Source organism: Vulpes lagopus, chromosome 6 (assembly GCF_018345385.1).
Source record: "Vulpes lagopus strain Blue_001 chromosome 6, ASM1834538v1, whole genome shotgun sequence".
Lineage (NCBI taxonomy): Eukaryota > Metazoa > Chordata > Mammalia > Carnivora > Canidae > Vulpes > Vulpes lagopus.
In genome coordinates, this window is record NC_054829.1 from 72,643,659 (window position 1) to 72,669,921 (window position 26,263).

At 37.9% G+C, this 26,263-nt stretch overlaps 1 protein-coding gene across 1 annotated transcript in view; it reads left to right on the forward strand.

Moving 5' to 3' along the window:
* The first annotated feature begins 11,356 nt into the window (after nucleotides 1-11,356).
* The window catches only part of CATSPERB (cation channel sperm associated auxiliary subunit beta), a 148,583-nt gene continuing 133,676 nt past the window's right edge, over nucleotides 11,357-26,263 (forward strand). Inside the window, exons 1-4 of the mRNA XM_041760294.1 lie at nucleotides 11,357-11,435; nucleotides 13,385-13,473; nucleotides 16,507-16,647; nucleotides 20,812-20,872. Coding sequence (XP_041616228.1) covers nucleotides 11,357-11,435; nucleotides 13,385-13,473; nucleotides 16,507-16,647; nucleotides 20,812-20,872 — 370 coding nt within the window. The remainder of the gene's footprint in view (nucleotides 11,436-13,384; nucleotides 13,474-16,506; nucleotides 16,648-20,811; nucleotides 20,873-26,263) is intronic.

Below are 26,263 nucleotides of genomic sequence, written 5' to 3' on the forward strand. Positions count from 1 at the left end.
TACACTCGTACCCTTATAGACTGGGCAGAGAAATAGCACTAGTATCCTCATCTTTCAGATAAGGAAACTCAGAGTTACAGAGGTTAAGTGACTTTTTAGAATAACACAGTTATGAAAAAAAAGAAAGAACGAAGAAAGAAAGAAAAAAAAGAAGAAAGAAAGAAAAGAAAGAAAGAAGAAAGAAAGAAAGAAAGAAAGAAAGAAAGAAAGAAAGAAAGGAAGGAAGAAAGGAAGAAAGGAAGGAAGAAACCCCATAGCACAGATAACAATGACCACAGCATAAGTGAGAATCCGGGCGATGGAGGCACAGGGTTCCTGGTCCTCACTAGCACATACTGTGTCCAGTGGGGAGGAGAATACTACAGTCCCCCTCCAGTGCTCACCATGGATGGTCCCAACTGGATGGCAGGTGGCTGAGGACACCCGAGTCCCCAGCAAGAGGCAGCTGCTGGCGAGGCTGGAGGGGAGCCTCAGGTGGGATGGCCTGAGGCAGGGAGAACAGAAGGAGCCGTTTCCCAGAAGTTGTTAAGCATCTTTATCCTTGTTCTAATATTTCATCAAGTGTGACCAGAGATGAGCCTGTTCTCATTTTTCATGCTAACATTTCAGTCTGTTTACTGTGTCTTTCATTTGCTTTGAGGAGACGTTGACTCATCTTTGCCTATTGTCTACACTGTTTCTCCAATGGCTTTACCATTTTTAAAAGTTTGTTTTGTTCTCTTGATAGTTTTCCTTCCTCTTCCCTAGGACCCTTATTATATTTGTGGTCAAAGCTATTTTCTCTTAGCTTGAAATTTATCTTTATTTCTGAGATTATTTTGTCTTTTTCTTCCATTTCCTGAGTTTGGTCAACTCTCATTTCACACCCTCCTGGATTTTTTTTTTTCCTTCTGTTTCCATTCTGTGTTATTTCGAACTTATTATCCAAGGTGATTTTTGGTTTAATGAGCAAATTCTTGTTTTAACATTTAAATTCCAGTTGGAGTGTTCTGTTACAATTTTCTCTCCTTTGTACTTTTTGTTTGTTCCTTTTGGCAGGGAGAGCATTTTAATCTGCTGCAACGTTTGGATTCTCATGTTCTGTCATCTAATGGTTTTGTAGGATGTTGCCTGCCACTTTGTGTTCATTTTCAAACACATTTTATCTGGACAAGCCTCAAGTAGGGGGTTAGTGAATTGAGGGTCTAGCTAGGTTTCTTAATTCAGAAGCATCCCCTTCTGTTGTTTTAGTGAAGTTCAGTTTTGAAGTAGAAGGAAACTTTTTGAGACAGGGTCAATGTGTTTCCCAATTTTGTGGTGCTCTTTTCTTTCTGTAAGACCATTAGTTTCTATGGCTTTCTTTCTTCTCTCCACCATCACACACCTGAGAGATTCCTCCACCTTCCACAGCATCTACCCTCTTCTTCAGAATGCTGCTCTCCTAAAATGGCACAAGGATGTTCAAGCCAGGGCTCTACTATGTTCTTAGCATTCCCCTTCTGTTAGATAGGACTCTAGGAGAGAGATGATCTATTCTATACCTGGAATTAGTATTGTACTAGATGTTAACTAACTGGCATTTAATAAAAACTTGAAAAAAGAAAAATAACACTTCAAAGACACTGTCACTCAATTGCTAAGTACAAACCTTATTGGATTTTAATTTATACAAATATAACCAATTCTAAGGATGAGATAAGTGGGGCAATAGGAACCATGACTGGGGGATGCCTGGGTGGCTCAATGGTTGAGTGCCTGCTTTTGGCCCAAGGTGTGATCCTGGAGTCCCAGGATCGAGTTCCACATCAGGCTACCTGCATGGAGCCTGTTTCTCCCTCTGCCTATGTCTCTGCCTCTCTCTGTGTCTATGAATAAAATAATCTTTAAAAAAAAAAAGGAACCATCACTGGATAGATATCTTGTTCTTATCTTTAAGCATGAAATGGTATTGTGGTTTTCCTTAATTAAAAACTCATTTTCTCTAAGGAATATATCCTGAACTGTATATGGATGTTTAAGATATCTTCAGGATATTCCTGGAGAAGAAAGATGACTGGGTGGGTGTACCCATAATAAAACATTTTTTTTAACTGGGAGAAGTGTTAATCTGGGGTGATCAAAATGTCCTTGTTATTTTATTCTTTGAATTTTCTGAGTCTTTAGATTTTCTTATATGAAAGGATGAGCAATGTATGTCTCTGGATGGGGTAGGCTTTGAAATCTACCTGGTTTCTGATGGAAATCACCAGCAGGGAAAAATCCTGATAAATTTGATTGCATCACATTTGAATGACTGTACATCCAACCTCATCATAAACCAATGAAGTGACAAATTGGGTTTGATATTTGCAGTAAATATTGCAAGAGATTATTTTTACCATTTCACAAGCAAGACACTATGATTCCAGTAGGACATGGTCAGGAATACCTCTGGATAATTTATAGAAGAAAAAAAAAAAGCTAAATAGCATATTGTAAATGCTCAGTTGTACCAAAATACTAAAAAGTGTAAAACAATGAGATACTTAAAAAAAAAGATTTTATTTATTTATTCATGAGAGACACAGCGAGAGAGAGAGAGAGAGAGAGAGAGAGAGAGAGAGAGAGAGAGGCAGAGACCCAGGCAGAGGGAGAAGCAGGCTCCATGTAGGGAGCCTGACGTGGGACTCGATCCCAGGACTCCAGGATCAGGTCCTGGGCTGAAGGCGGCGCTAAACTGCTGAGCCGCCCAGGCTGCCCGATATACTATTTTTTTGCCTATCAAAGTATTATAGATCATATCTCATTTTCAGTGCTGCATTTTCTGGAAAGCAATTTGCTAACCTGTCTCAGGAGTCTTCAGTATATTCATATCCTAAGAAAATATTTTAAATGTAGGGACAGATTTTTGTTTAAGATCATTTATTACCATGTTATTCATAACAGGAAAACACCGAGCACTGCTGAGTGTTTTAATGCTTAAATACATTGTGTGTAGGGGGCGCCTGGGGTCTCAGTCAGTCAGGCATCTGCTTTCAGCTCTGGTCATGATCCAGGGTCCTGGGATCCAGTCCCTCACTGGGCTCCCTGCTCAGGGGGGAGTCTGCTTTTCCCTCTGCCTCTGCCCCTTTCCCTGCTTGTGCTCTCTTTCTCTCTCAGGTAAATAAATGAATCTTTAAAAAAAAAGGTGTGTGGTTATTTTAGATATGTAATTGTGAAAACTTCTAGGAGAACACTTGTATTACATGAAAAAATAATAACAGTGACCAAAGCTGTATACAGAAGTATTTTGTATACAAAATACAGAAGCTGTATTTCTACGATGAAATATATAAACATGTAGGGAACAGACCGAATACATACGTCAAAATGTCAGCCGTGGTTCTCTCTGACTGAGGGTTTAATGGCAATTAATTTCCTTGTATCTGTATTTTTCCAGTTTTGCATCTTGAGCACTTTCATGGTCAGAAAAAAACTACGAAGAAAAAAAAAGTCAAAGTCATCCTTCTTCCAATAAGCCCCTCCCCTGGCTCCCAAACCTCCTAACCAGATAACTCAGTGGCTGTCTTGTGTTTTGGGAAAAAGAGCATCTTTCACTGTGCTGTTAAAGTCAATAATCTGCCATGAGAGTTCTCTTGGCTGGTACTCACTCGCATCAAAGTTAATTCATCAATAAGTCTGACTGAAGCAGATTCTTACCTTCTGGGGAAGGAAAGCATCCCTCAAACGGGAGGAAGCATCACATGAGGACAAATAGGGCAGGGAAGCAAAGGTGTTACTGGGGAAAAGGAGGGCGATGTCACCTGCTTCATCATCTTGAGCACCGTTAGGTGAACAACCACCACCCTCCTCTCACTTTCCTATTTTGATGCAGATGCAGGGAAGCAGCTTCTCCTAGTGTGGCTGCAATCACCACCACTTAAAGCTGGCTTCCAGAGGAAAACTCCCTCACTCTTTGTAGTCAGAAACAAAAAGAAGGAGCCCCAGCCCCCTTCTGATAACTGAGGGTTTTTAAAAAAGATTTTATTCATTTATTCATGAGAGACACACACACACACAGAGGCAGAGACACAAGCTGAGGGAGAAGCAGGCTCCATGCAGGGAGCTTGATGTGGGACTCGATCTTGGGACTCCAGGATAACAACCTGGGCTGAAGCGCCAAACCACTGAGCCACCCAGGGATCCCCTGATAACTGAGTTTTGGTTACAGTTCTGCACATTATTTCAGATTGAAGAATAACTTTCAGTCAAGGTCAAGGTCACAGGGAAAGGTAAGAGAAAGTATTTCTTTTTTTTTTTTTAAAGATTTATTCACTTTTATTTTTAAAAAATATTTTACTTTTTTATTCACAAGAGACACAGAGAGGCAGAGACACAGGCAGAGGGAGAAGCAGGCTCCCTGCAGAGAGCCCAATGTGGGACTTGATCCCGGGTTCAGGACCTGAGCCAACAAAGGCAGATGTTCAACCACTGAGCCCCCCAGATGCCCCATTCACTTATTTTGGAGAGGGGCAGAGGGAAAAGGAGAGAGAGAGAGAGAGAAACAGAGAGAGAGAGAGAGAATCCCTCCCTCTGTAGAGGGAGAGAAAGAATCCCCAGCAGACTCTGGGCTGAGCCTGGAGCCTGAAGCGGGGCTCAGTTCCAGGACCCCGAGGTCACAACCCCAGCCAAAACTAAGAGTCAGGTGCTCAACCAACCAAGCCACCCATGTGCCCTAAGGAAAGTGTTTCTTCTGCAGGCTCTTCCAGGAGACGTGAAACCTATAGACAAGCAGATTCTCTAAGGCCGCAAAGGGTGCCTGTAGGAGAGCTCAGGTGTAAAACAGGTTTTATCATCATAATTAAAGAAATTGCTAGCTCCTGGGACCATTCATGACTCATCAGGTACTTAGAAGTCAGAGAGGTTCAGCCTGGGCTCGGGAGCTAAAGGCAGCCTAAGTAAGACATTCACAGAAGGATGAATCCGGAGAACCGATTGGCACATCACTTGCTCTTATGATTCCCAAGTGTGCACAACTTGTTCTCATCTTTGTGCTTTGTGTATTTACTCATCCTGCTCACTCTGTCAACAAGGTGTTCTCCATTTTTTAAAGTCCCAGACTTCCTTGAAGACACAGTTATGAAGTTCTCTTTGACATATTTTCTTCTCTGAAACCTCATTGGATGTAGTTGACATTTCTTTTTAGCATATATGGGTTTCCTCAGGGACCCAGTAGTCCTGTAATAATTTATGGATTTTGAGACTAGTCATAGGTAGGTTTCTGAGCCTTTCTGGATGGATGGATGAAAGAAGGTAGGTTTGGAGCAACTTCAGCTCTTAGATCTTTAAAGAAAATGGCCTTTGGTACTCTGAAGGAGGCAGTTAATTGGAAATTCCAACTGCCTACTTTTAGATTTTCCGTGCTTGGTAGCAGCTGATTGGCTGTTACCAAAGTCAGTGGGCTACTAAACCAGTAAATTGAAAACTCAGACCTGGGTCTTTCTTAGCCTGGATGGAAAAAAAATCCTTAGGAAATTACAAAAAAGAAAAGTGCAACTAGTCTGCCATCCTATGAGGAAGTTGTCACAGTAAGAAATATTAAAATAAGCGTCCTACTTCATATTGATAATGTAATCACTATTCTATAGCAGAGTGGTTAAAAATGAAACAGATGGTGGGAAAGGTAGGTTCCTTCTTTGGGGCAATTCTCAATATGTTTTGGTGAAAGAGAACAGAAAATACTGAGATATATGATTTCTATCTGGCCATTATATAAAACTCATAATAGTTCAATGAGATTGGTAACTGGAGGTAATGTTATTACTAACAGAGTGAGTGAGGAGTGCGGTGAGGATAAAGAAGTTGCTTCAGTACATCAAGACATGGATTCAGGGGCCCCTGGGTGGCTCAGAGCGTGATCCTGGGGTCCTCACAGGGAGCCTGCTTCTCCCTCTGACTATGTCTCTGCCTCTCTCTGTGTGTCTCTCATGAATAAATAAATAAATAAAATCTTTAAAAAAAGGGACATGGATTCAGAGCTAGAGTTTATCAATTGCTTAGTCTGTAAAGCAGCTGCTAAAAGTTTAAAGTGTATTACTCATTCAATTCTCACCACAGGGTCATGAAGTAGCTGTGATCCCTATTTTACTGAATCAAAGAAGTAAAGTAGCTTTTCAAAAATCCAACAGCCCAACGGGCAGAGCCGGTCTTAGGCTAAAGTCTTTTTCCCTAACCGTGAGATGGTTGTTGAAAGAAGGTAGTATGAAACTGAGAAAACTTGTCATACTGAAGACAGGGAAAAGGAGACTAAGGTCTGGAATAGAATGATGATGGACACATTTAGCAGTTTTAGTGAGAGGTCGAATCTAATCATGTACTTCATCCCTCTGTGTTTTTAAATTTTCATTTTGTGGCATCAGGAGAACTTGGTTCTCAGCCCGACTGTTACCAGCTAGCAGTAGATTTTAGACATGGAACTTCAGGTCTCCTATTTGCAGCTTAAGTACATCCCACATAGACATTAACAAAGAATGAATACAGGCTGAGTTACTAGAACAAGGTACTAGCAAAGCCACCAAGAGCCCAAAGGTTATTCCTTAGCTGTCTCTCCCTTCAATTATGCTCTCTCAGGTTATCTTTCCTTAATGAAAGCCCTTAAAAGCCTTTTAAAGTAAGTTTTTAGTTCTTTGGTCAAAGATAGATATAACCAAAGCCACTCACATGAAATTAGAGATCTTTTTATATTTATTCCAGAGAACTGAATTGAAACAGCTCATCCATCCTGGAGCCCTGGAGCATGATACGTGTTCAGCCCCTTTCTTAAGAAGGACAAAAACTAATGGGTTCTTATAGTAGTGTTATGTCATTTAATGTGAGTGTTTAGTGAAATAATATAAGATTTTCCTGGCAAAGGCACTATTTCCAAATTTCGACTGTGATGACTTCTCCATTTAATGTTAAATTCACTCTCACACCAAAAATATAATTGAGCATAACCCCATGTAGATAGAGTTTTGATGTATTCTTTTTTTAAAAGATTTTATTTTTATTTATCCATAGAGACACAGAGAAAGAGAGAGGCAGAGACACAGGCAGAGGGAGAAGCAGGCTCCATGCAGGGAGCCCGACATGGGACTCAATCCTGGATTTCCGGGATCACACCCTGGACTGAAGGTGGCACTAAACCACTGAGCCACTGGGGCTGCCCATGATGTATTCTTTTGTTTTGTCTTACCTTGTGAAAACAAATTCTTTTCCCAGGTGACCAAAAAGAGCACTTAGGAAAACACACACACACATACATACACACACACACACACACACACACACACAAACACAAAATTCCTCCCTGATCATGTGATAAAGATGATGAATTTAAAAATCCAAAGAATGTTTGAACTTTATATATTGTTGGTTAAATGTATTGAATCAAGCAAATGAATTTTCAGGAAGGAAAAACAACAGTTTAAGTTACCCAGCAGTTGTCAGGAACCACCCAGGATCTGGATTATGCTTTACCCACATCCCGCAAGTCTCTCTGTTACTGCTCCTTGGATACTGGCAAAAGGCACGACACCTCTAGGTCAGAGACAAAGGACTTAATCACTCACAGCAAAAGCAGGAGCCAGATTGCTGTATGAGTTCTAGCAATCTTGGGGTGGAGGCTTTTGGGTTTTCTATGTACAGTATCATGTCATCGGCGAAGAGGGAGAGTTTGACTTCTTTCCCAATTCGAATGCCTTTTATTTCTTTTTGTTGTCTGATTGCTGAGGCGAGGACTTCCAGTACTATGTTGAATAGCAGTGGTGAGAGTGGACATCCCTGTCTTGTTCCTGATCTTAGGGGAAAGGCTCCCAGTGCTTCCCCATTGAGAATATTTGCTGTGGGCTTTTCATAGATGGATTTTAAGATGTTGAGGAATGTTCCCTCTATCCCTACACTCTGAAGAGTTTTGATCAGGAATGGATGCTGTATTTTGTCAAAAGCTTTCTCTGCATCTATTGAGAGGATCCTATGGTTCTTGTTTTTTCTCTTGCTGATATGATGAATCACATTGATTGTTTTACAAGTGTTGAACCAGCCTTGCATCCCGGGGATAAATCTTACTTGGTCATGGGGAATAATCTTCTTAATGTACTGTTGTATCCTATTGACTAGTATCTTGTTGAGAATTTTTGCATCCATGTTCATCAGGGATACTGGTCTATAATTCTCCTTTTTGGTGGGGTCTTTGTCTGGTTTTGAAATTAAGGTGATGCTGGCCTCATAGAACGAGTTTGGAAGTATTCCATCTCTATCTTTCCGAACAGCTTTAGTAGAGTAGGTATGGTTTCTTCTTTAAATGTTTGGTAGCATTCCCCAGGGAAGCCATCTGGCCCTGGACTTTTGTGTCTTGGGAGGTTTTTGATGACTGCTTCAATTTCCTCCCTGGTTATTGGCCTGTTCAGGTTTTCTATTTTGGCAGTGTGGCAGGATACAAAATCAATGCCCAGAAGTCAGTGGCATTTCTATACACTAACAATGAGACTGAATAAAAAGAAATTAAGGAGTCAATCCCATTTACAATTGCACCCAAAAGCATAAGATACCTAGGAATAAACATAACCAAAGAGGTAAAGGATCTATACCCTAAAAACTATAGAACACTTCTGTAAGAAATTGAGGAAGACACAAAGAGATGGAAAAATATTCCATGCTAATGGATTGGAAGAATATTGTGAAAATGTCAATGTTACCCAGGGCAATTTACACGTTTAAAGCAATCTTTATCAAAATACCATGGACTTTCTTCAGAGTTAGAACAAATTATTTTAAGATTTGTGTGGAATCAGAAAAGACCCCGAATAGCCAGGGGAATTTTAAAAAAGAAAACCATAGCTGGGGGCATCACAATGCCAGATTTCAGGTTGTACTACAAAGCTGTGGTCATCAAGACAGTGTGGTACTGGCACAAAAAACAGACACATAGATCAGTGGAACAGAATAGAGAACCCAGAAGTGGACCCTCAACTTTATGGTCAACTAATATTCGATAAAGGAGGAAGAAAGACAGTCTCTTCAATAAATGGTTCTGGGAAAACTGGACATCCACATGCAGAAGAATGAAACTGGACCACTCTCTTGCACCATACACAAAGATAAACTCAAAATGAATGAAAGATCTAAATGTGAGACAAGATTCCATCAAAATCCTAGAGGAGGACACAGGCAACACCCTTTTTGAACTTGGCCACAGTAACTTCTTGCAAGATACATCCATGAAGGCAAAAGAAACAAAAGCAAAAATGAACTATTGGGACTTAATCAAGACAAGAAGCTTTTGCACAGCAAAGGATACAGTCAACAAAACTCAAAGACAACCTACAGAATGGGAGAAGATATTTGCAAATGACGTATCAGATAAAGGGCTAGTTTCCAAGATCTATAAAGAATTTATTAAACTCAACACCAAAGAAACAACCCAATCATGAAATGGGCAAAAGAACAGAAATCTCACAAAGGAAGACATAGACATGGCCCACAAGCACATGAGGAACTGCTCCGCATTACTTGCCATCAGGGAAATACAGATCAAAACCACAATGAGATACCACCTCACACCAGTGAGAATGGGGAAAAATTAACAAGGCAGGAAACCACAAATGTTGGAGAAGATGTGGAGAAAGGGGAACCCTCTTGTACTGTTGGTGGGAATGTGAACTGGTGCAGTCACTCTGGAAAACTGTGTGGAGGTTCCTCAAAGAGTTAAATATAGACCTGCCCTACGACCCAGCAGTTGCACTGTTGGGGATTTACCCCAAAGATTCAGATGCAATGAAACGCTGGGACACCTGCACCCCGATGTTTCTAGCAGCAATGGCCACAATAGCCAAACTGTGGAAGGAGCCTCGGTGTCCATCGAAAGATGAATGGATAGAGAAGATGTGGCTTATGTATACAATGGAATATTCCTCAGCCATTAGAAATGACAAATACCCACCATTTGCTTCGACGTGGATGGAACTGGAGGGTATTATGCTGAGTGAAGTAAGTCAATCGGAGAAGGACAAGCATTATGTGTTCTCATTCATTCGGGGAATATAAATAATAGTGAAAGGGAATATAAGGGAAAGGAGAAGAAATGGGTAGGAAATATCAGAAAGGGATACAGAACATAAAGACTCCTAACTCTGGGAAACGAACTAGGGGTGGTGGAAGGGGAGGTGGGCGGGGGTTGGGGGTGACTGGGTGACGAGCACTGAGGGAGGCACTTGACAGGATGAGCATTGGGTGTTATTCTATATGTTGGCAAATTGAACACTAATAAAAAATAAATTTATATATATAAAAAAAGCAGGAGCCAGAGCATCAGCACCTGCTCCCACCAATCCCTGGTGCCATCAAGTAGATATCCATCATGGAAGCTGCATTAGCTGATGAGGGTTACAGCACCAAAATACCACAGGCTGGGTGCCTTAGACAATAGAAGTTTATTGACACGCTTCTGGACACTTGAATCTGAGTTCAAGGTGTTATAGCAGGATGGTTCCTCCTGAGGGCCAAGAAGGAAGGATCTGTTCCAGGTCTCTCTTCCTTTGTCATCTGCTCCCTGTGTCTTCATATTGTCTCCCCTTGGCGCACGTCTGTACCCAAATTTCCTCTTCTTATCAGGAAACCGGTCACATTAGATCACGGCCCACCCTAATGATTTCACATTAACTTAATCACTTTTGTAAACATCCTGTCTCCAAATGCAACTAATGTTTTGAGGTACTGGGTGACAGGGCTTCAATGGATGAATTTTTAGGAGGGCACGTTTCAGCCCATCAAAGAGGCTTGCTTACACACACAGGGGTGTGCATTATAGAAGAATGCTTGAGCTTGGAGTGTCCACCATGGAAACAAGTCTACTCTTATCCAAGGGGAAATGTTAACTCATCCCTTAAGGTTTCTTCCCACAAACAGAACTCTGAAAGAAGGCCTGGGTAAAAGTGTCCAGGGCTTTGCATGCTTGGCACATAGGGAGGACATGCAGGAATGCCCAGGACCCATGTGCATTCTCTCTCTCAAAAGCAATGCAGTCAAAATATCAGATCAAGGTACATACACTCTACTAACCTCCGAGTCTTTATCAAGTCAGGCTGCGTTTGCACAGCTATAGAGTTGATCACACCTTCTGACAGTTAATCTACATGGAAGAAAAACCGGAGGTATAGTGCCCTAGTTTATGATAAAAATATTTACAAGTATCTTTAATACCAGCTAGGAAGTAAATGTAGAGCTCTGTCAACTGTTACATTGTTTGCTTTGTTCCTGAAAGGGAAATATTTTTAACTTAGTGGAATAGATGACTTCCTTCCTATGTAGTTGTTTATAGAAAAGGGAATGAAAAAACATGTTAAGAGTGATTGAATAGAAATATTCTTGTTTCTTTCTATAGATGGGGTTGCTACTTCTATATATGATCATTTTACTTTTGGACATATTTTATTTTTCATCAGGAATAATATATAATAAAGGTAAGTTTCAGACTCCCTTAATCTCTATTTTCTTATAGTTCTCCTTTTTTCCCTTCCTCACTAACAATTAAAATACTTTTTGGAGGGTACTTTTTTTTTTAACCTCATCTTCCAATTTTTCCCAGGTATTATTTATTTATACTCTTGTCCAGAAGTTTTTAATAACATCACTGTGAATCTATTGTTAAGTTGTACCCATAGAGACCTTTGCTATAGTGTTTCTTTACTTCTAAGTCATAGAATATTTAAAGTTTAAGGAGCATTTTGTATTTGGAAAACTATTTAAATAGCTTTTTTTTTTTTTACTTTTCCTACATGGTTACATGTGGTATGAATTATAAACTGAAATATAAGGCTAACAGATTGAGACTAAAGATAATTTTCTGAAAGTAATACATGGATGAAATTACTCAGTAGGACTTCAATGGTGGAAATGCTTTGTAAAAGGGATAAGACAAGACAATTTACCTCTACTTGTGTGGGTTGTTTAGATTCTCTAGCATTTTGGACTGGATCTGCTAGAACACAGTAGATGCTTAATAAAAAAAATGTTGACTAATGGAGAGATGGAATCAAGCTGTCTTCTATTCACAGGTGTGTTGAGAAATGATTGAGCTCTGGGATCACCCAGTACCAGTTCCTAGGTTCTACTGGAGAATATATAACACACGCATGGGCAAAATCTAAGATTGGAGAGTCACAGGTCAATTTATGAGATCTCAGAGAAGGGAGAGTTTACTTCCACCTGAAGGGAGTGGTCAGGGAAAGCTTTGTACAAAAGACAGCAATTAACCTAGGTCCCCAAATGAGTAATCTGTGTCTATGCATGCAAGGGGAAGAGTATTTTACAAAGACAACATCAAGGTAAGTGGTAGTTAGTTAAAGTCATGGAGGTAGGTAATCACATAATGTGAGCGGAACAGTAAATACTTCAATTTGGCTAGAATGAAGGGATAGAAGAATAAGATATTTTGGAAAGGTAGGAAACTGGTTCACATCTTAGAATTATTTGAATGCCAGACTGGAATTTGGGCTTTAGCCTAAATTCATTGAGATGGAGATTGAGAATGGATTAAAAACCATGATCCAACTCTGCTGCCTGCAAGCGATTGACTTCAGATCAAGATAAGGAGAAAGGATCTTCTATATATCAATAGCTCTTTATTAAAATACAAATTCTCTCTTCAATCTCCCACTCCTGTCCCTTTTCTGTGATCACCAAGGACTTTAAGAGTCAAGAGCCATTTAATATTTATGAGGCAGATTGTTCAGCTTTATTTTATTGTTGATCTTTATTTTTGTACCATTGTGTTTGGAAAATATACTCGGTACAATTTCAGTCTTCTTAAATTTTTGATATTTGTTATGTCTCTTTTTATGTGGCCTAACCAGGGGATTCTTCTGTGTGCACTTGAGGGAAATGTGTATTCTCTCTTTCTTGGATGGAATGTTTTATATATATCTTTTAGAACCATGTATTCTGAAGTATGCTTCAAGTAAAAAAGGTTCTTATTGACTTTGCATCTGGATAATGAAATTTGTTGAAAATGGTTTTTTAAAATATTTTTATTTATTCATGATATACACAGGGAGAGAGAGAGGGAGAGAGAGAGAGAGAGAGAGAGAGAGAGAGAGAGAGAGAGGCAGAGACACAGGCAGAAGGAGAAGCAGGCTTCATGGAGCCCGACGTGGGACTCGATCCCGGGACCCCAGGATCAGGCCCTGGGCTGAAGGTGGCACTAAACTGCTGAGCCACCCGGGTTTCCCTGTTGAAAATGTTTAAAAATTTAAAATGGTCAAGAACTGGTTTCTGGCCGCTTCTGAATTTTAAAAATATGATTATAATTCTTACTGTTTTAAAATTGTTTCATCATTTAAAAAAACATGATTCTTTTAATGAAAATTCTTCTATCAGTGACCTAAAATATATGTATTTTTGTATTATTTAGGTGATATGGAGAAACACTTTGCTTGTCATAGCCAAGGGTTCCCCCAAAAGAATGAAATAATCAAGCTGTATCTTTCCTCAGATGACTTGGTAAGGTCCCCTGATAGTATGTGACAACACATACACAGTCTTTTTAAGTCCATATGTAAAACCAGTAGCACTGTACTCTTTTCAAATACTTCCAACTATGTAAAATCCTATGTAATAATCATTTCTATTCCATTCCACTTGGAGCAGGTGAGACATTGCATTTAACCATTGAAACCGCCTGGGTGGTTTTTGCAATTTTTTTTTTTTTTAAGTACCTCCCTCTTCTCTTTTTAAAAGGTTGGTTGTAATGATCTTTATTTTTTATGGATCTTATTTGTCCTTTTGAAGTTTGACAGATGTAGCCTGTTAGAGAAATTTACTTCACATGACCTAGAGGAAGAACCTTTCCCTTTTATAACAAGTACTATTGCAGTTGTCATTTGGGGTAAGGGATAATTTGATTTCTTAAATTCACATAATGGCATTTAAACACAAACACACACACACACACACACACACACACATACACACACACCCCAAAACAAAATAAAATGTACTATTAGGATGGCCATCCAGCAAATGCTAAAAAGAATGTAAGTTAAGGAAAAATGTACAGATTGTTTGAAAATCTATGATAAATATAATAAAAACAAAGTAAACACCCCACAAGGACAGATGCCTTTTGCCCAAAGTCTTCTTTGACTTAGTTCCTGGTTCCTTCTTGATATGCCAAACATATATTCACGTTTTAAAATTCACAACTGTTGCGAAGTGCTTGCTCTTTGAGTCAGGAATGCCTTTCCTCTGTGATTACAAATTACGGAAAGAGAATGGGCTTTAGAGGAAGAGAGACCTTCTAAGCTGGGGTCAAACCTTGGAGCTATATGCGCAGACATACCTGGTCTGTGTGCCCGGTGCAGGTTACCTAACCTCTTTCACCCCTAGTCTTGTCCTCTTAAGAAAGGGATTAATTATTTTTTTAAATAATAAATTTATTTTTTATTGGTGTTCAATTTGCCAACATACAGAATAACACCCAGTGCTCATCCCGTCAAGTACCCCCCTCAGTGCCCGTCACCCATTCACCCCCACCCCCCAGCCTCCTCCCCTTCCACCACCCCTAGTTCGTTTCTCAGAGTTAGGAGTCTTCCATGTTCTGTCTCCCTTTCTGATATTTCCTACCCATTTCTTCTCAAAAGGGACTAATTATAACCTACTTTTTGGATAGTTGTGATACAGTAGTTCTAGAAGTGATAGTAGAAATAATACCTAGCATTTATAAAATGGTTATGTGTGTCAGGCATTTTTCAAACTGTTTTATGTTCAGTATGACATTTGAACTTCTGTAGGATAAATACTTAAGATTAGTTGAGGACGACTAACCCCACCCTCTTATTTTTTTTTTTATAAATTAATTTTTATTGGTGTTCAATTTACCAACATACAGAAAAACACCCAGTGCTCATCCCGTCAAGTGTCCACCTCAGTGCCCGTCACCCATTCACCCCCACCCCCCGCCCTCCTCCCCTTCCACCACCCCTAGTTAGTTTCCCAGAGTTAGGAGTCTTTATGTTCTGTCTCCCTTCCTGATATTTCCCACACATTTCTTTTCCCTTTCTTTATATTCCCTTTCACTATTATTATATTCCCCAAATGAATGAGAACATACACTATTTGTCCTTCTCCGATTGACTTACTTCACTCAGCATAATACCCTCCAGTTCCATCCACGTTGAAGCAAATGGTGGGTATTTGTCGATTCTAATTGCTGAGTAATATTCCATTGTATACATAGACCACATCTTCTTTATCCATTCATCTTTCGATGGACACCGAGGCTCCTTCCACAGTTTGGCTATTGTGGACATTGCTGCTATAAACATCGGGGTGCAGGTGTCCTGGCGCTTCATTGCATCTGAATCTTTGGGGTAAATCCCCAACAGTGCAATTGCTGGGTCGTAGGGCAGGTCTATTTTTAACTCTTTGAGGAACCTCCACACAGTTTTCCAGAGTGGCTGCACCAGTTCACATTCCCACCAACAGGGCAAGAGGGTTCCCTTTTCTCCACATCCTCTCCAACATTTTAAACCCACCCTCTTAGATTCAGTACCAGGAGCCTGTGAAATAAGCAGACAAAAAACATTAACAGAAGGAAAAATTAAACAACAGATTTTATTTACACATGCAGTACATGTAACCACAGGAGAACTGAGTGGTGAGCAACTCAGAAGGAGAATTGGGATGCCAGGCTAACTTCACAAAGGGCAATAAATTTTATTTTATTTATTTTATATATTTTTAAAATACAATACATTTTAAACCAGTGACAAGACAAGGGAAAGGGGGTTTGGGTTTATCTTCCCTCCAATCTCCTTCAGAACGTAAGTTCCTTGAGAGCAGGGATTTTTGTCTGTTTTGTGCAATTCTGCTCCCCCACCCTCACAACACTGCCTGATTTGTGGTTAGAGCTCAGAAAATGTTTTTGAAATTAATCTGTTTTCCTATTTCATAGACAAGGAAACTGAAACTTGGGGTAATTTGCCCAAAGTGGTCTTAACTATTAGGATAACCAAATGAGATGAAGCTGTCAGTATCCAACTTGTGTTGGTTTTCAGTAAAATTTACCATCTATAATTGCTATGTTCTCATGCAACTTCTTAAAACTGGGAAGTCTCCCATAAAAATGCACTAAAATGAGTTTTACCTTATATGTTTGCTTCTTTTAAACACACACACACACAAAATAAATTTTAAATACAAAACAATGATTTTAGTAAAATTGGAATTTCTGTGTGTGGCTTTGATTCTATATTTATTTAATGTAATAACTTTATGCCTATTTTTGACAGCAAAGATTATTATATGGATGAATTGAAACCTATTATGACACTAGCATCATAGATTATAGGGTTCTAGAAGTTTACTTTTTCAAAAGAGATTTTTTTTTCTTAGTTAGAGATGAGGATTACTAAAGATAGCAGTCTATAGCTGCATCTACTTTTTATAGATTTCCCCTCACTTTTAGATTTATGTAAGATATGCTTCTCTCCATCAAGTTGTCATTACTTTTTTTCCCTCCCCTCTTTCCTCAAGAAAGTCGAGTGTTTTTTCCGATCTGAAAGTGAGCTTACTTCGAAGGAATATCTAGGTGTGTTCACATCAGGAGGACTTGCTCCCAGCTTGGGAATTATGAATAGTACATATACTGGCATCTTCCACTTTAATTTAACTTTGGTAATAAGATTTTATTTTCTTCTTTGATATTATTATTAAGGAGCATAATCTTATACAGGATGTGTTTTTTAAAAAATAGATAGTCCATGATATCACATGTATACATGTTTAAACCTAACAATACAGTGTTATGCTTTTTGCTTTAAATAGTTTTTAAAAAATAAGTATATGTGCTGCCAAAGTGAGCGCAAGTTCCTAAGACATTTAAAAAAGATATGTATGGTTTTTTACTATTTACCTACATATTAATGATTTCCATTGATGTTCATTGTTTTCTGGAGATGCGAATTGCCATCTGGTGTCATATTTCTTCCGCCCAAAGAACTTTTATCATTTCTTATAGTCCAGGTCTGTGGGCAATGAATTCTCTGGGAATGAATTCTTGAAACTGTCTTTATTTTGCCCTTTCTTTTGCAGGTGATAAAAAAATATATACATGTTAAGATAATTTGCAAACCATACAGTTCACCTACTTAAAATGCACAATTAAATAGTGTTTAGTATATTCACAGAGTGCACAAACATCACTACTATCTAATTTTAGAACATTTTCGTGACTGTGAAAAGACAGCTCACGGTCCACATTAATAGTCATTTCCCAGTCCACCCTCTGCTCTCCAGGTGTAGACAACCACTAAGCTTCCTCTGTCCCTGTGAATTTGCTTATTCTGAACATCTCCTGTAAATGAAATCTTACAACGTGTATATAAATGAAATTGTACAACACTTAGCTCTTTACGACTGGCTTCCCTTCAGTTACTGTAATTTCTCCAAGTTCCATCCACATGGTAGCATGTGTCAGGTGGCCCATTTCTTTTTATTATCAAATAATATTGCAGTGTATCAATATCACATTTTTAAAATCCATTCATCAGTTGCTGGACATTTAGGTTATTTCCACTTTTTGGCTGTAATGAATCATGCTGCCATGAACATCTGTGTATGAATCTTTGTGTGGAAATTTGTTTTTTTTTTTTTTAATTTCTCTTGGGTGTCTACCTGGGAAATGGAATTGCTAGGTCAGAGGGTAATAGTCTGACTACTGCTTTTACAGTCTTTTATATTCCCACCAGCACTGTATTAGGGTTCAAATTTCTCCACCTCCTCACCCACACTTGTTACTGTTGGTCTTTGTTGATAAAGCCATTCCGGTAGATGTGAAGTGCTATCTCATTTGGTTTTGATTTGCGTTCCCTGATGATTAAATGATGTTCAGCATCTTTTCATATGTTTATTGTCCATTTGAATATCTTCTATGTGGGGATATCTATTAGATTCTTTATTCATTCTTAATTGGGTTGTCTTACTAACATCTTTATATATTCTCAATACAAGTTCCCCTATCAGCCACATTATTGGCAAGTATTTTCTCCCATTTTCTGGATTGTATTTTTACTTTTTAGATAGTCTCCTTTGATGTACAAAAGTTGTTTTGAGGAAGCCTAGTTACCCATTTCGTTCCTTGTTCTTTGGTGTCATATATAGGAAATCATTGGCTAGTCCAAGGTCACAGAGATTTATATCTCTGTTTTCTCCTAAGAGGTTCATAGTTTTAAATTTAAATTTAAATTTAACTTTTAAATTTAGGTCTTTGATCCATTTTGAGTTCATTTTTATGTGTGGTGTGAGGCTGGGGTCCATATTAATACTTTTGTATGTGGATATCCATTTGTCGAAAATACTATTATTCTTCCCTACTGAATTGTTTTGGCATCTTTGTTGAAAACCCAACTGACCATAAAGGTGAGAGTTTATTTCTGGATTCTCAATTCCATTGAATTGATCTATACATCTATCCTTATGCTACTAACTACCATGTTGTCTTGATACTGTTGTTTTGTAGTAAGTTTTGAAGTAGAAAGCCATGAGTTCTTCAACTTTGTTATTCTTTTTTAAGGTTGTTTTTGCTAGTCTCTGTATGAATTCACTAGCTTCCATATGAATTTTAAGATAAGCTTGTCAATATTTATAAAGGAGCCTACAGGTAGAGATTGTGTTGAATGTATGGATCAATTTGGGTGGTATTGCCATTTTAATAATAATATTATCTCCCCAATCCATGAATATAGGATGTTTTCCTATTTATTTAGATTTTCCTTACTCTTTCAACAATGTTTTCTAGTCTTCAGAGTATACGTTTTATACTGCTTTTGTTAATTTTATTCCTAATATTTTATTCTTTTTGATTCTATTGTAGAGGGAATTGCTTACTTAATCTCATCTTCAGATGATCCTTTACAAGTGTATAGAAACACAGTTAATTTTTATATATTAATCTTGTATCTTGCAACCTTGCTGAAGTCATTTGTGAATTCTAAAGGATTTTAGTGGTCACCTTGATTTTTGAATGATAGTTTTGTCAGATACAGAATCTCTGGTTGGCTTCCATTTCCTTTTGATATTTTAAATGTTATTCTACATTTTTAATATGTCAACTGACACCATTGTTTCTGAGTGAGAAGTCAACTATTAATTGTATTATTGTCCCCTACATGTAATGTGTCCTTTTTCTCTGTATGCTTTTAAAAAATATTTTATTTATTTATTCATGAGAGACACACAGAGAGAGGCAGAAACAGAGGCAGAGGGAGAAACAGGCTTCCTGTGGGGAGCTTGATGTGGGACTGGATCCCAGGACCCCAGGATCACGACCTGAGCCAAAGGCAGATGCTCAACCACTGAGCCACCCAGGCATCCCTCTCTGGATGCTTTTAAGATTTTCTTTTTGTATTTACCCTGATTGTGTTTCTCTGAGCTTCTTGGGTTATAAGTTTACCAGATTTGTAAAGTCTTCAGCTACTATTTCTCTAAAAAAATGTTCTGCTCCTTTTTCTGTCTCTTTTCCTACTGGAGCTCTAATTATGCACAGTTTAGAATATACAGTATTTTCTCATAGATATCTAAGGCTCTGGTCATTTTTCTTTAATTATTTCCCCCCTTTTTTCAGACAGGGTAATTTCAACTGTTGTATCTCTAAAATCACTGATTCTTTATTTTACCATCTCCAATCTGCTCATCTAATAAATACTTTATTTCAGTTACTATATTTTTTGCCTCATTATTTTCATCTGGCTTTATTGTATTTTTCATCTATGTGCTGGGATTCCCTACCCATCCTTTCACTAAGACACTTTCTTTAAGCCTACATACATTATTTGTTTTTTAAAAAGGTTTTATTTATTTATTCATGAGAGATACAGAGAGAGAGAGAGAGAGAGAGAGAGAGAGAGGCAGAGACACAGGCAGAGGGAGAAGCAGGCTCCATGTAGGGAGCCTGACATGGGACTCGATCCTGGGTCTCCAGGATCACACCCTGAGCTGAAGGCAGCGCTAAACCACTGAGCCACCCCAGCTGCCCTACATACATTATTTGTAATAGCTGCTTTGAAGTCTTCATCTACTCTCTGGACTCACTCTGGGTCCATTTATCATCTATTTTTTTTAATCAGTTACATGTTTCTTTTTCTTTTGGTTGAAACTGGACACATAAGATAAAAACTATAGCAACTCTGGATTCTGTTATGTTTTTTATGAGAGTTTGCTAGTGGAGAGGGGGGTGGTTGTTGGTTGTGGTATAAAAGGCTCTTTCTTGCCTTGACACAAACAGTAAACTGTGTTATCTATGGTTTCAGCAGCTGTTATCTCTGCTCAGTTTTTTAAAGCTTCCATGGTTTATTATTTTTTAACATGGCCTTCATTGGTCTCTGCACTTGTGTTGCCCCAGGGTTGGGGAAAATTTATATTTAACTCTTAGCTCAGTTTCCTTGCTCATTGTTTTTTCCCCTTAAATTCTCCAATTCTCAGTCAATACCAAGCTCTGTTCCCTGACACATCAAGCCAGTAATGCCTCAATTTTGTGCTACCTCAGCATGGTTGCATGATATTCCACTTCATAGTATTTTACATAATTGATTAACATTATAGTTATTTCTAATCTTCTACTATTACAAGTAATAATGAAAAATATTCTTGAACATATTTTATTTCCTACATATGTGAGAATAATATAGGATAAATGCCTAACAGTGAAATTACTATGTAAAGGGTATATGCATTTGATATTTTTATTTAATTTCCATTTTTAAAGATAGGGTAAAATATAACAACATAAGTGTTGCCTTTAACATTGTCAAACTCTGTATTCTGATGTCTTCTTTATTCAAGTTCAGTGATCGAGTTTACTGGTTGATCAATATTCCTAGAGAAAACATTACAAAAAATACAGGTAAGAATGATCTGCATTAATTTTTTTATTCAAGGGTTTGCATTGCCAAATTTAGCAAGTAAACAAAAACATGTATATTCAAAAATTGTTTGCTATTCCAGGAAAATGTCTCATGTAGTATTTGGGACCTACTTACTAAAAATGATTATAGTTCATCTAAAATTCAAATTTAATTAGGGTTTCTATATTTTATCTGGCAATTCTATTACAAATAGATTGGTTTAACCTACATAACATTTATATCGTTCTTTATTTAAGTAAACTCATTTTCTAGAACTCAAAAGTTGTGGTATGGAGAAATTCATGTACCAATAGGTTACCTTAAAATAGTCTGTAATATGTAACATATTATTTATTATGGAATCTCCTATTAAGTGTTATGTGATAGCATAACTTTATATATGACAGTAAATACCCTGATGGAAAAAGGAGGAAAGTAAAATTTCAGGAGTTATAAGTATTGAACTAGTGGACTGAGCTAGTAGATGTTGAAGCATGAAATACATTTTCATAATTTAAAAATGGTGGAGGGCATATTATTGTAATATGATAGGTACAAAGAGTGGAAACCAACTTGGCTTCATTGAAGAAGAAAGAAGAAATTTGTTTTTGTCATGGAGCCCACAGATAAAAATGCATCCAGTTTATAGGAAGGAATTATGACTAATAAATGGACAACCATCAAGACTTTCACCCTATTTCTCATTTCTATGTTTTTTGGATATCTACATTTATTTTTCTCTCTCTACAGACTAGCTTTCTAAAGCTGCCTCACTGCCAGTCAATTTTCTTAAATGTGTACTTCCTAGGGGCCAACCCAATTCCAAATTCCCAGGAGAGTATCTTTGATTGGCCTGATGTTGATCCAGTATCCACTCGTATAGCAATCAAATGGTGATGAGGGACCAGGACAGTGAGAATCATATAGGCCAACCTCTCTAGATACAGGAGTAATTAAAGGGCATAGGGGATTGTGTGTCCTTTGGAGTAAATTTGGGGGGCTTAGAGTAAGGAATAAATGATAGAAAAGTTTTCACATAAGGAAGTGTCAAGGACAAAAGTCTGCAAGAGAAACCCCAGTGCTGTAAATTCTGACATGAATTAGATCTATCTTTCTTTATCTCAATTTTTTACAAGTTAATCTACTGGAAACTTGGTGATTTTTTTTGGCAAGGAATTCATCCCGAAAATTGTACTCCTTAAAAAAATATCTAAGTTAACTATCATCAATATTAGGATGGAATGTTCTAGCTCCTTGGCATAATATTGACATTAGATTGAGGACTGAAAAAAGTGAAGATCACTTGTTATTTTTGTTCCTTCCATTTACAAACTTTAATTTTAGAAATGCAGTGATTCTAGAGTCACCCAGACAGGAACAAAGGTGAACTGAGAACTTAAGCATTTTATAGAAACACACTACATGAGCTCTGTGTCTCTTGGTATAACTCCCTGGACTGAGTAAAAAATATTTTTGAGCTCATGATGTAATAGGAGAGGATGGCCTAATTAGTCATATGCTAGAAATCAGGGGGAGAAATATTCAGGGGGAATGGTCTCCTTTCCCCCTCACTCATTTTTTTTTCTTTCCTTAATCATGTCTTATCTACTGTCCTGCAATGAATTGAAGTATTATGTAAGGATGACATCTTGGGAAGGATAGTTGAGGATACATCAACCACAAAGGTAGCAAAATAGTTATCATAGTAGTAGTAGAACTAGCAGGTTCATCACTACTCTAAATACTTTACCTATACTAACTCATCCATCCCTCACTGTGTGGTAGGTATCATTATCATGTCCATTTTTTTTTCAATATTTATTTATTTGTTGGCAAGGGCAGGAGAGTGAGGGACCAAGGGAGAGGGAGAGAGAGTTCCAAGCAGACTTCGTACTGAGCTCAGAGCCTGATGCAGCGCTCAATCCCATGATCCTGCGATCATGACTTGTGCTGAAATCAAGTCAGTTCCTTAACCAACTGTACCACCCTGGTGCTCCTATCATGTCCATTTTCACACGATTTAAATAAGACCCAAGGAGCTGCAGGGAGACGCAGTGATAGCTAGAAAGTGCTAAAGGCAGTTTGAAGTTAGAACAGTATAGAACTGTTGAAAGTAAAAAGAGTTTCTCTTTTATTTATACTTCATGATTTCTTCTTTTTTTTCATTTATAAATAAGGTATAATTTGCATTAAGTAAAATGTACCCTTTTTATAAAGCATCTAGTTCTGTAAGTTTACACAAATGTGTACAGTTGTATAATCACTACGGTCAAGATACTGAACTGCTCCATCACCCCATAAAATTACCCCACCTGGAGTCAACGTCTCCCCATTGTCCAAGCCCCAGCCACCACACATCTGTTTTCTGTTCCTGTTGCTTTGCCTATTCTGGAGTCATATACATGGAATCATGGAATACATAGCCTCTTGAATTTGGCTTCTTTCGCTTACCATAATTCATTTGAGATTCATCTGTGTTGTAATTTCTTTGATTTTCTTCCTGGAAAGTATTCCATTGTATGGGCTATACCAGAGTTAATTTTATTGAAGGGCATTTGGATTTTCCCAGTTTTTAGCTATTTTGAGTAAGGTTGTTATAAGCATTCTCAGACAGGTTCTCTTGTGAACATAAACTTTCGTTGCATTTAGCTAATACCAAATAGTAGGATCACTGGGTTATATGGCAAGTGTAAGTTTAACTTTATAAGAAATTGTCAAATTATTTTCCAAAATAGTTGTATCATTCTGCGTTCTCACCAACAGGTTATCTGAATCCATGCCAGCACAGTATGTGTAAGGGTGTGGGGTGTGTGTGTGTGTGTGTGTGTGTGTGTAATTTTAGCCATCCTAATATGTGTATGGAACCATTTAATAATTTTAATTTGCATTTCCCTAATAACTAATGCCATTGAACATTTTTGTGCTTAAATGCCATTTGAATTATCTATGTAAATCTTTTGCAAGTTTGTTATATATTTTGGATACACGTCCCTTATCAGATGTATGACCTACAATATGTTTTTCCTACTCTGTGGCTTGTATTTTTCATCTCTTAAGAATATCTCTTGAAGATCGGAGTTTTTAATTTGGGTGAAGTCTAATTTATCAGTTTTTTTACTTTATGGATTGCACTTTTGGCATCATAGCTAAATCAAGTTCACAAAGGTGTTCTACATTTACTTCTAGAAGTTTATGGTTCCAGGTTTGGTATTTAGGCTTATGACTCAGTATGAGCTAATGTGTGCTATATGGACTGAGGTTAATTTGGGGGAATCATGGGTACCCAATTATTCCAGCACCATTGTTATAAAGACTATTTTATCTCCATTGTATTACTATTTCTGGGCTCTGTGTCTTTTCACCAATACCATATTGTCTCACTTGAGCTTTATAAATAATAGGCTTATAATAAGTAATGTTAATCCTTTGACTTTGATCTTATTTTTCAAAATTGTTTTGGTTAGTATACTTCTTTTGCCTTTCTCTATAAATTTTAGAATAAACTCATTTAGTTCTATAAAAAATCCAGTGGTTTTTAAATTTGAGTTGCATTAAATCGATAGTTTAGAGAGAATTGACATCTTACCACTGAATCTTCCAATCCATGGACACTGTATACCTCTCCATTTATTTATATCATATCTTCTTTGAACTATTTCATCAGGGTTTTGTGGATTTCACCATAGGAAAAAAATGTTCAGCATTAAAAAATCTTTATACCTAAGTATCTCATATTTTTGGGTATTGTAGATGGTTATTTTTAATATTTGAATTTCTAACTGTTAATTGAGAGTATGTAGAAATATAATTGGTTTTTGCAGATTTATTGTGTATCTTGCAACCTTGTTAAATTCACTTATTGGTTCTAGCCTTTTGTATATTCTTTGGTTCTTCTATGTGGAAAAAGCATTCATTCAGAAATAACAGATAATTTCATTTCTTCCTTTTCAGTACGTATTCATTTTATTTCTTTCTCTTGCCTTATTTGTAGTGGTAGGACCTCCAGTACCATGTTGGATAGGAATGGTAGGGGACATCCTGGCCTTGCTTCCAATTTTAGGGGGAAAACATTCAATCTTTCATCATTAGGTATGATGTTATCATAAGTATTTTGTAGATGCTCTTTATCATGTTACAGAAATTCCCTTCTAGTACTGGTTTGCTAGGTTTTTATCATGAATTGGTGTTGAAATTTGTGAAATGCTCTTTCTGCATCTGTTGAGAAAATAAGGATTGTCTTCTTTAGTCTGTTGATATGGTGGATTTCATTGATTCCTTTTTGAATTTTGAGCTAGTCCTGCAATCCTAGGATAAACAACTCTTGGTTATGATGTAGTATCCTTTTTATATATTGTTGAACTCATTTGGCTGGTAGGTTCTTGTGGTTATTAGCCTGGAGTTTAATTTTCTCCCAAGGTCTTTATCTTGTTTTGGTATCCAGTAATGCTATTGTTATAAAATGATTTGCTCTGCTGTTCCATCCTTGCTGATGAAGAGCCAGGGTGGTGCTCAACGTTAAGCTGCAAAAGGTCATGCAGGGATTTAGGGAGGAGTCCAGGTAGGCCAGCACAGGTGATAACATCTAGGAGTTCTTACTGAGCTTCAGGTTTTTTAGAATCTTCATCACCCTGGGGAATGTCTTCATGATGTCCTGCAGGATCCAGCTGTTTGGCTCTTGAGCCACAGATATGGTACTAGGAACACACCTGCCCAGATGCCAGGTCTGCATCCCTCCATTCCTGATGACTTTGAGAATGTTTTTGACTAGGGAGCCACTAATCTTCCCAGAAAGCCCAAGCTTGTGGGGGCAAGGGGAAGGGGGAGAGATTGTTCCTCAAGATGCGCACAGTTTCCCAGCCATGTTGCTTTTCTTTCTTTCTTTCTTTTTTTTCTCAAAGGTTATTTTCACTTTGGTCTCTGAATTAAAATGCTGTCTAGTTAAGGAGTTTCAGGAAGGCTTAAATAAGAGGCTGTGATAACACTGCATTCCCCACAGATAAAAGAACATGTCTAAATCATTTTATTCAACTGGAAGTCAAGCTTTCACTAGAAACTTGTTTCTGAATATTTCTTGGTTTATTTTTAATATCCATCCTTTGGGGTCAAATTATACAGGTTCTAAAAAAATATTTTACTTGGAGGGGCAAGACGGCGGAAGAGTAGGGTCCCCAAGTCACCTGTCCCCACCAAATTACCTAGATAACCTTCAAATCATCCTGAAAATCTACGAATTCGGCCTGAGATTTAAGGAGAGACCAGCTGGAACGCTATAGTGAGAAGAGTTCGGGCTTCTATCAAGGTAGGAAGACGGGGAAAAAGAAATAAAGAAACAAAAGGCCTCCAAGGGGGAGGGGCCCGCGAGGAGCCAGGCTGAGGCCGGGGCGAGTGTC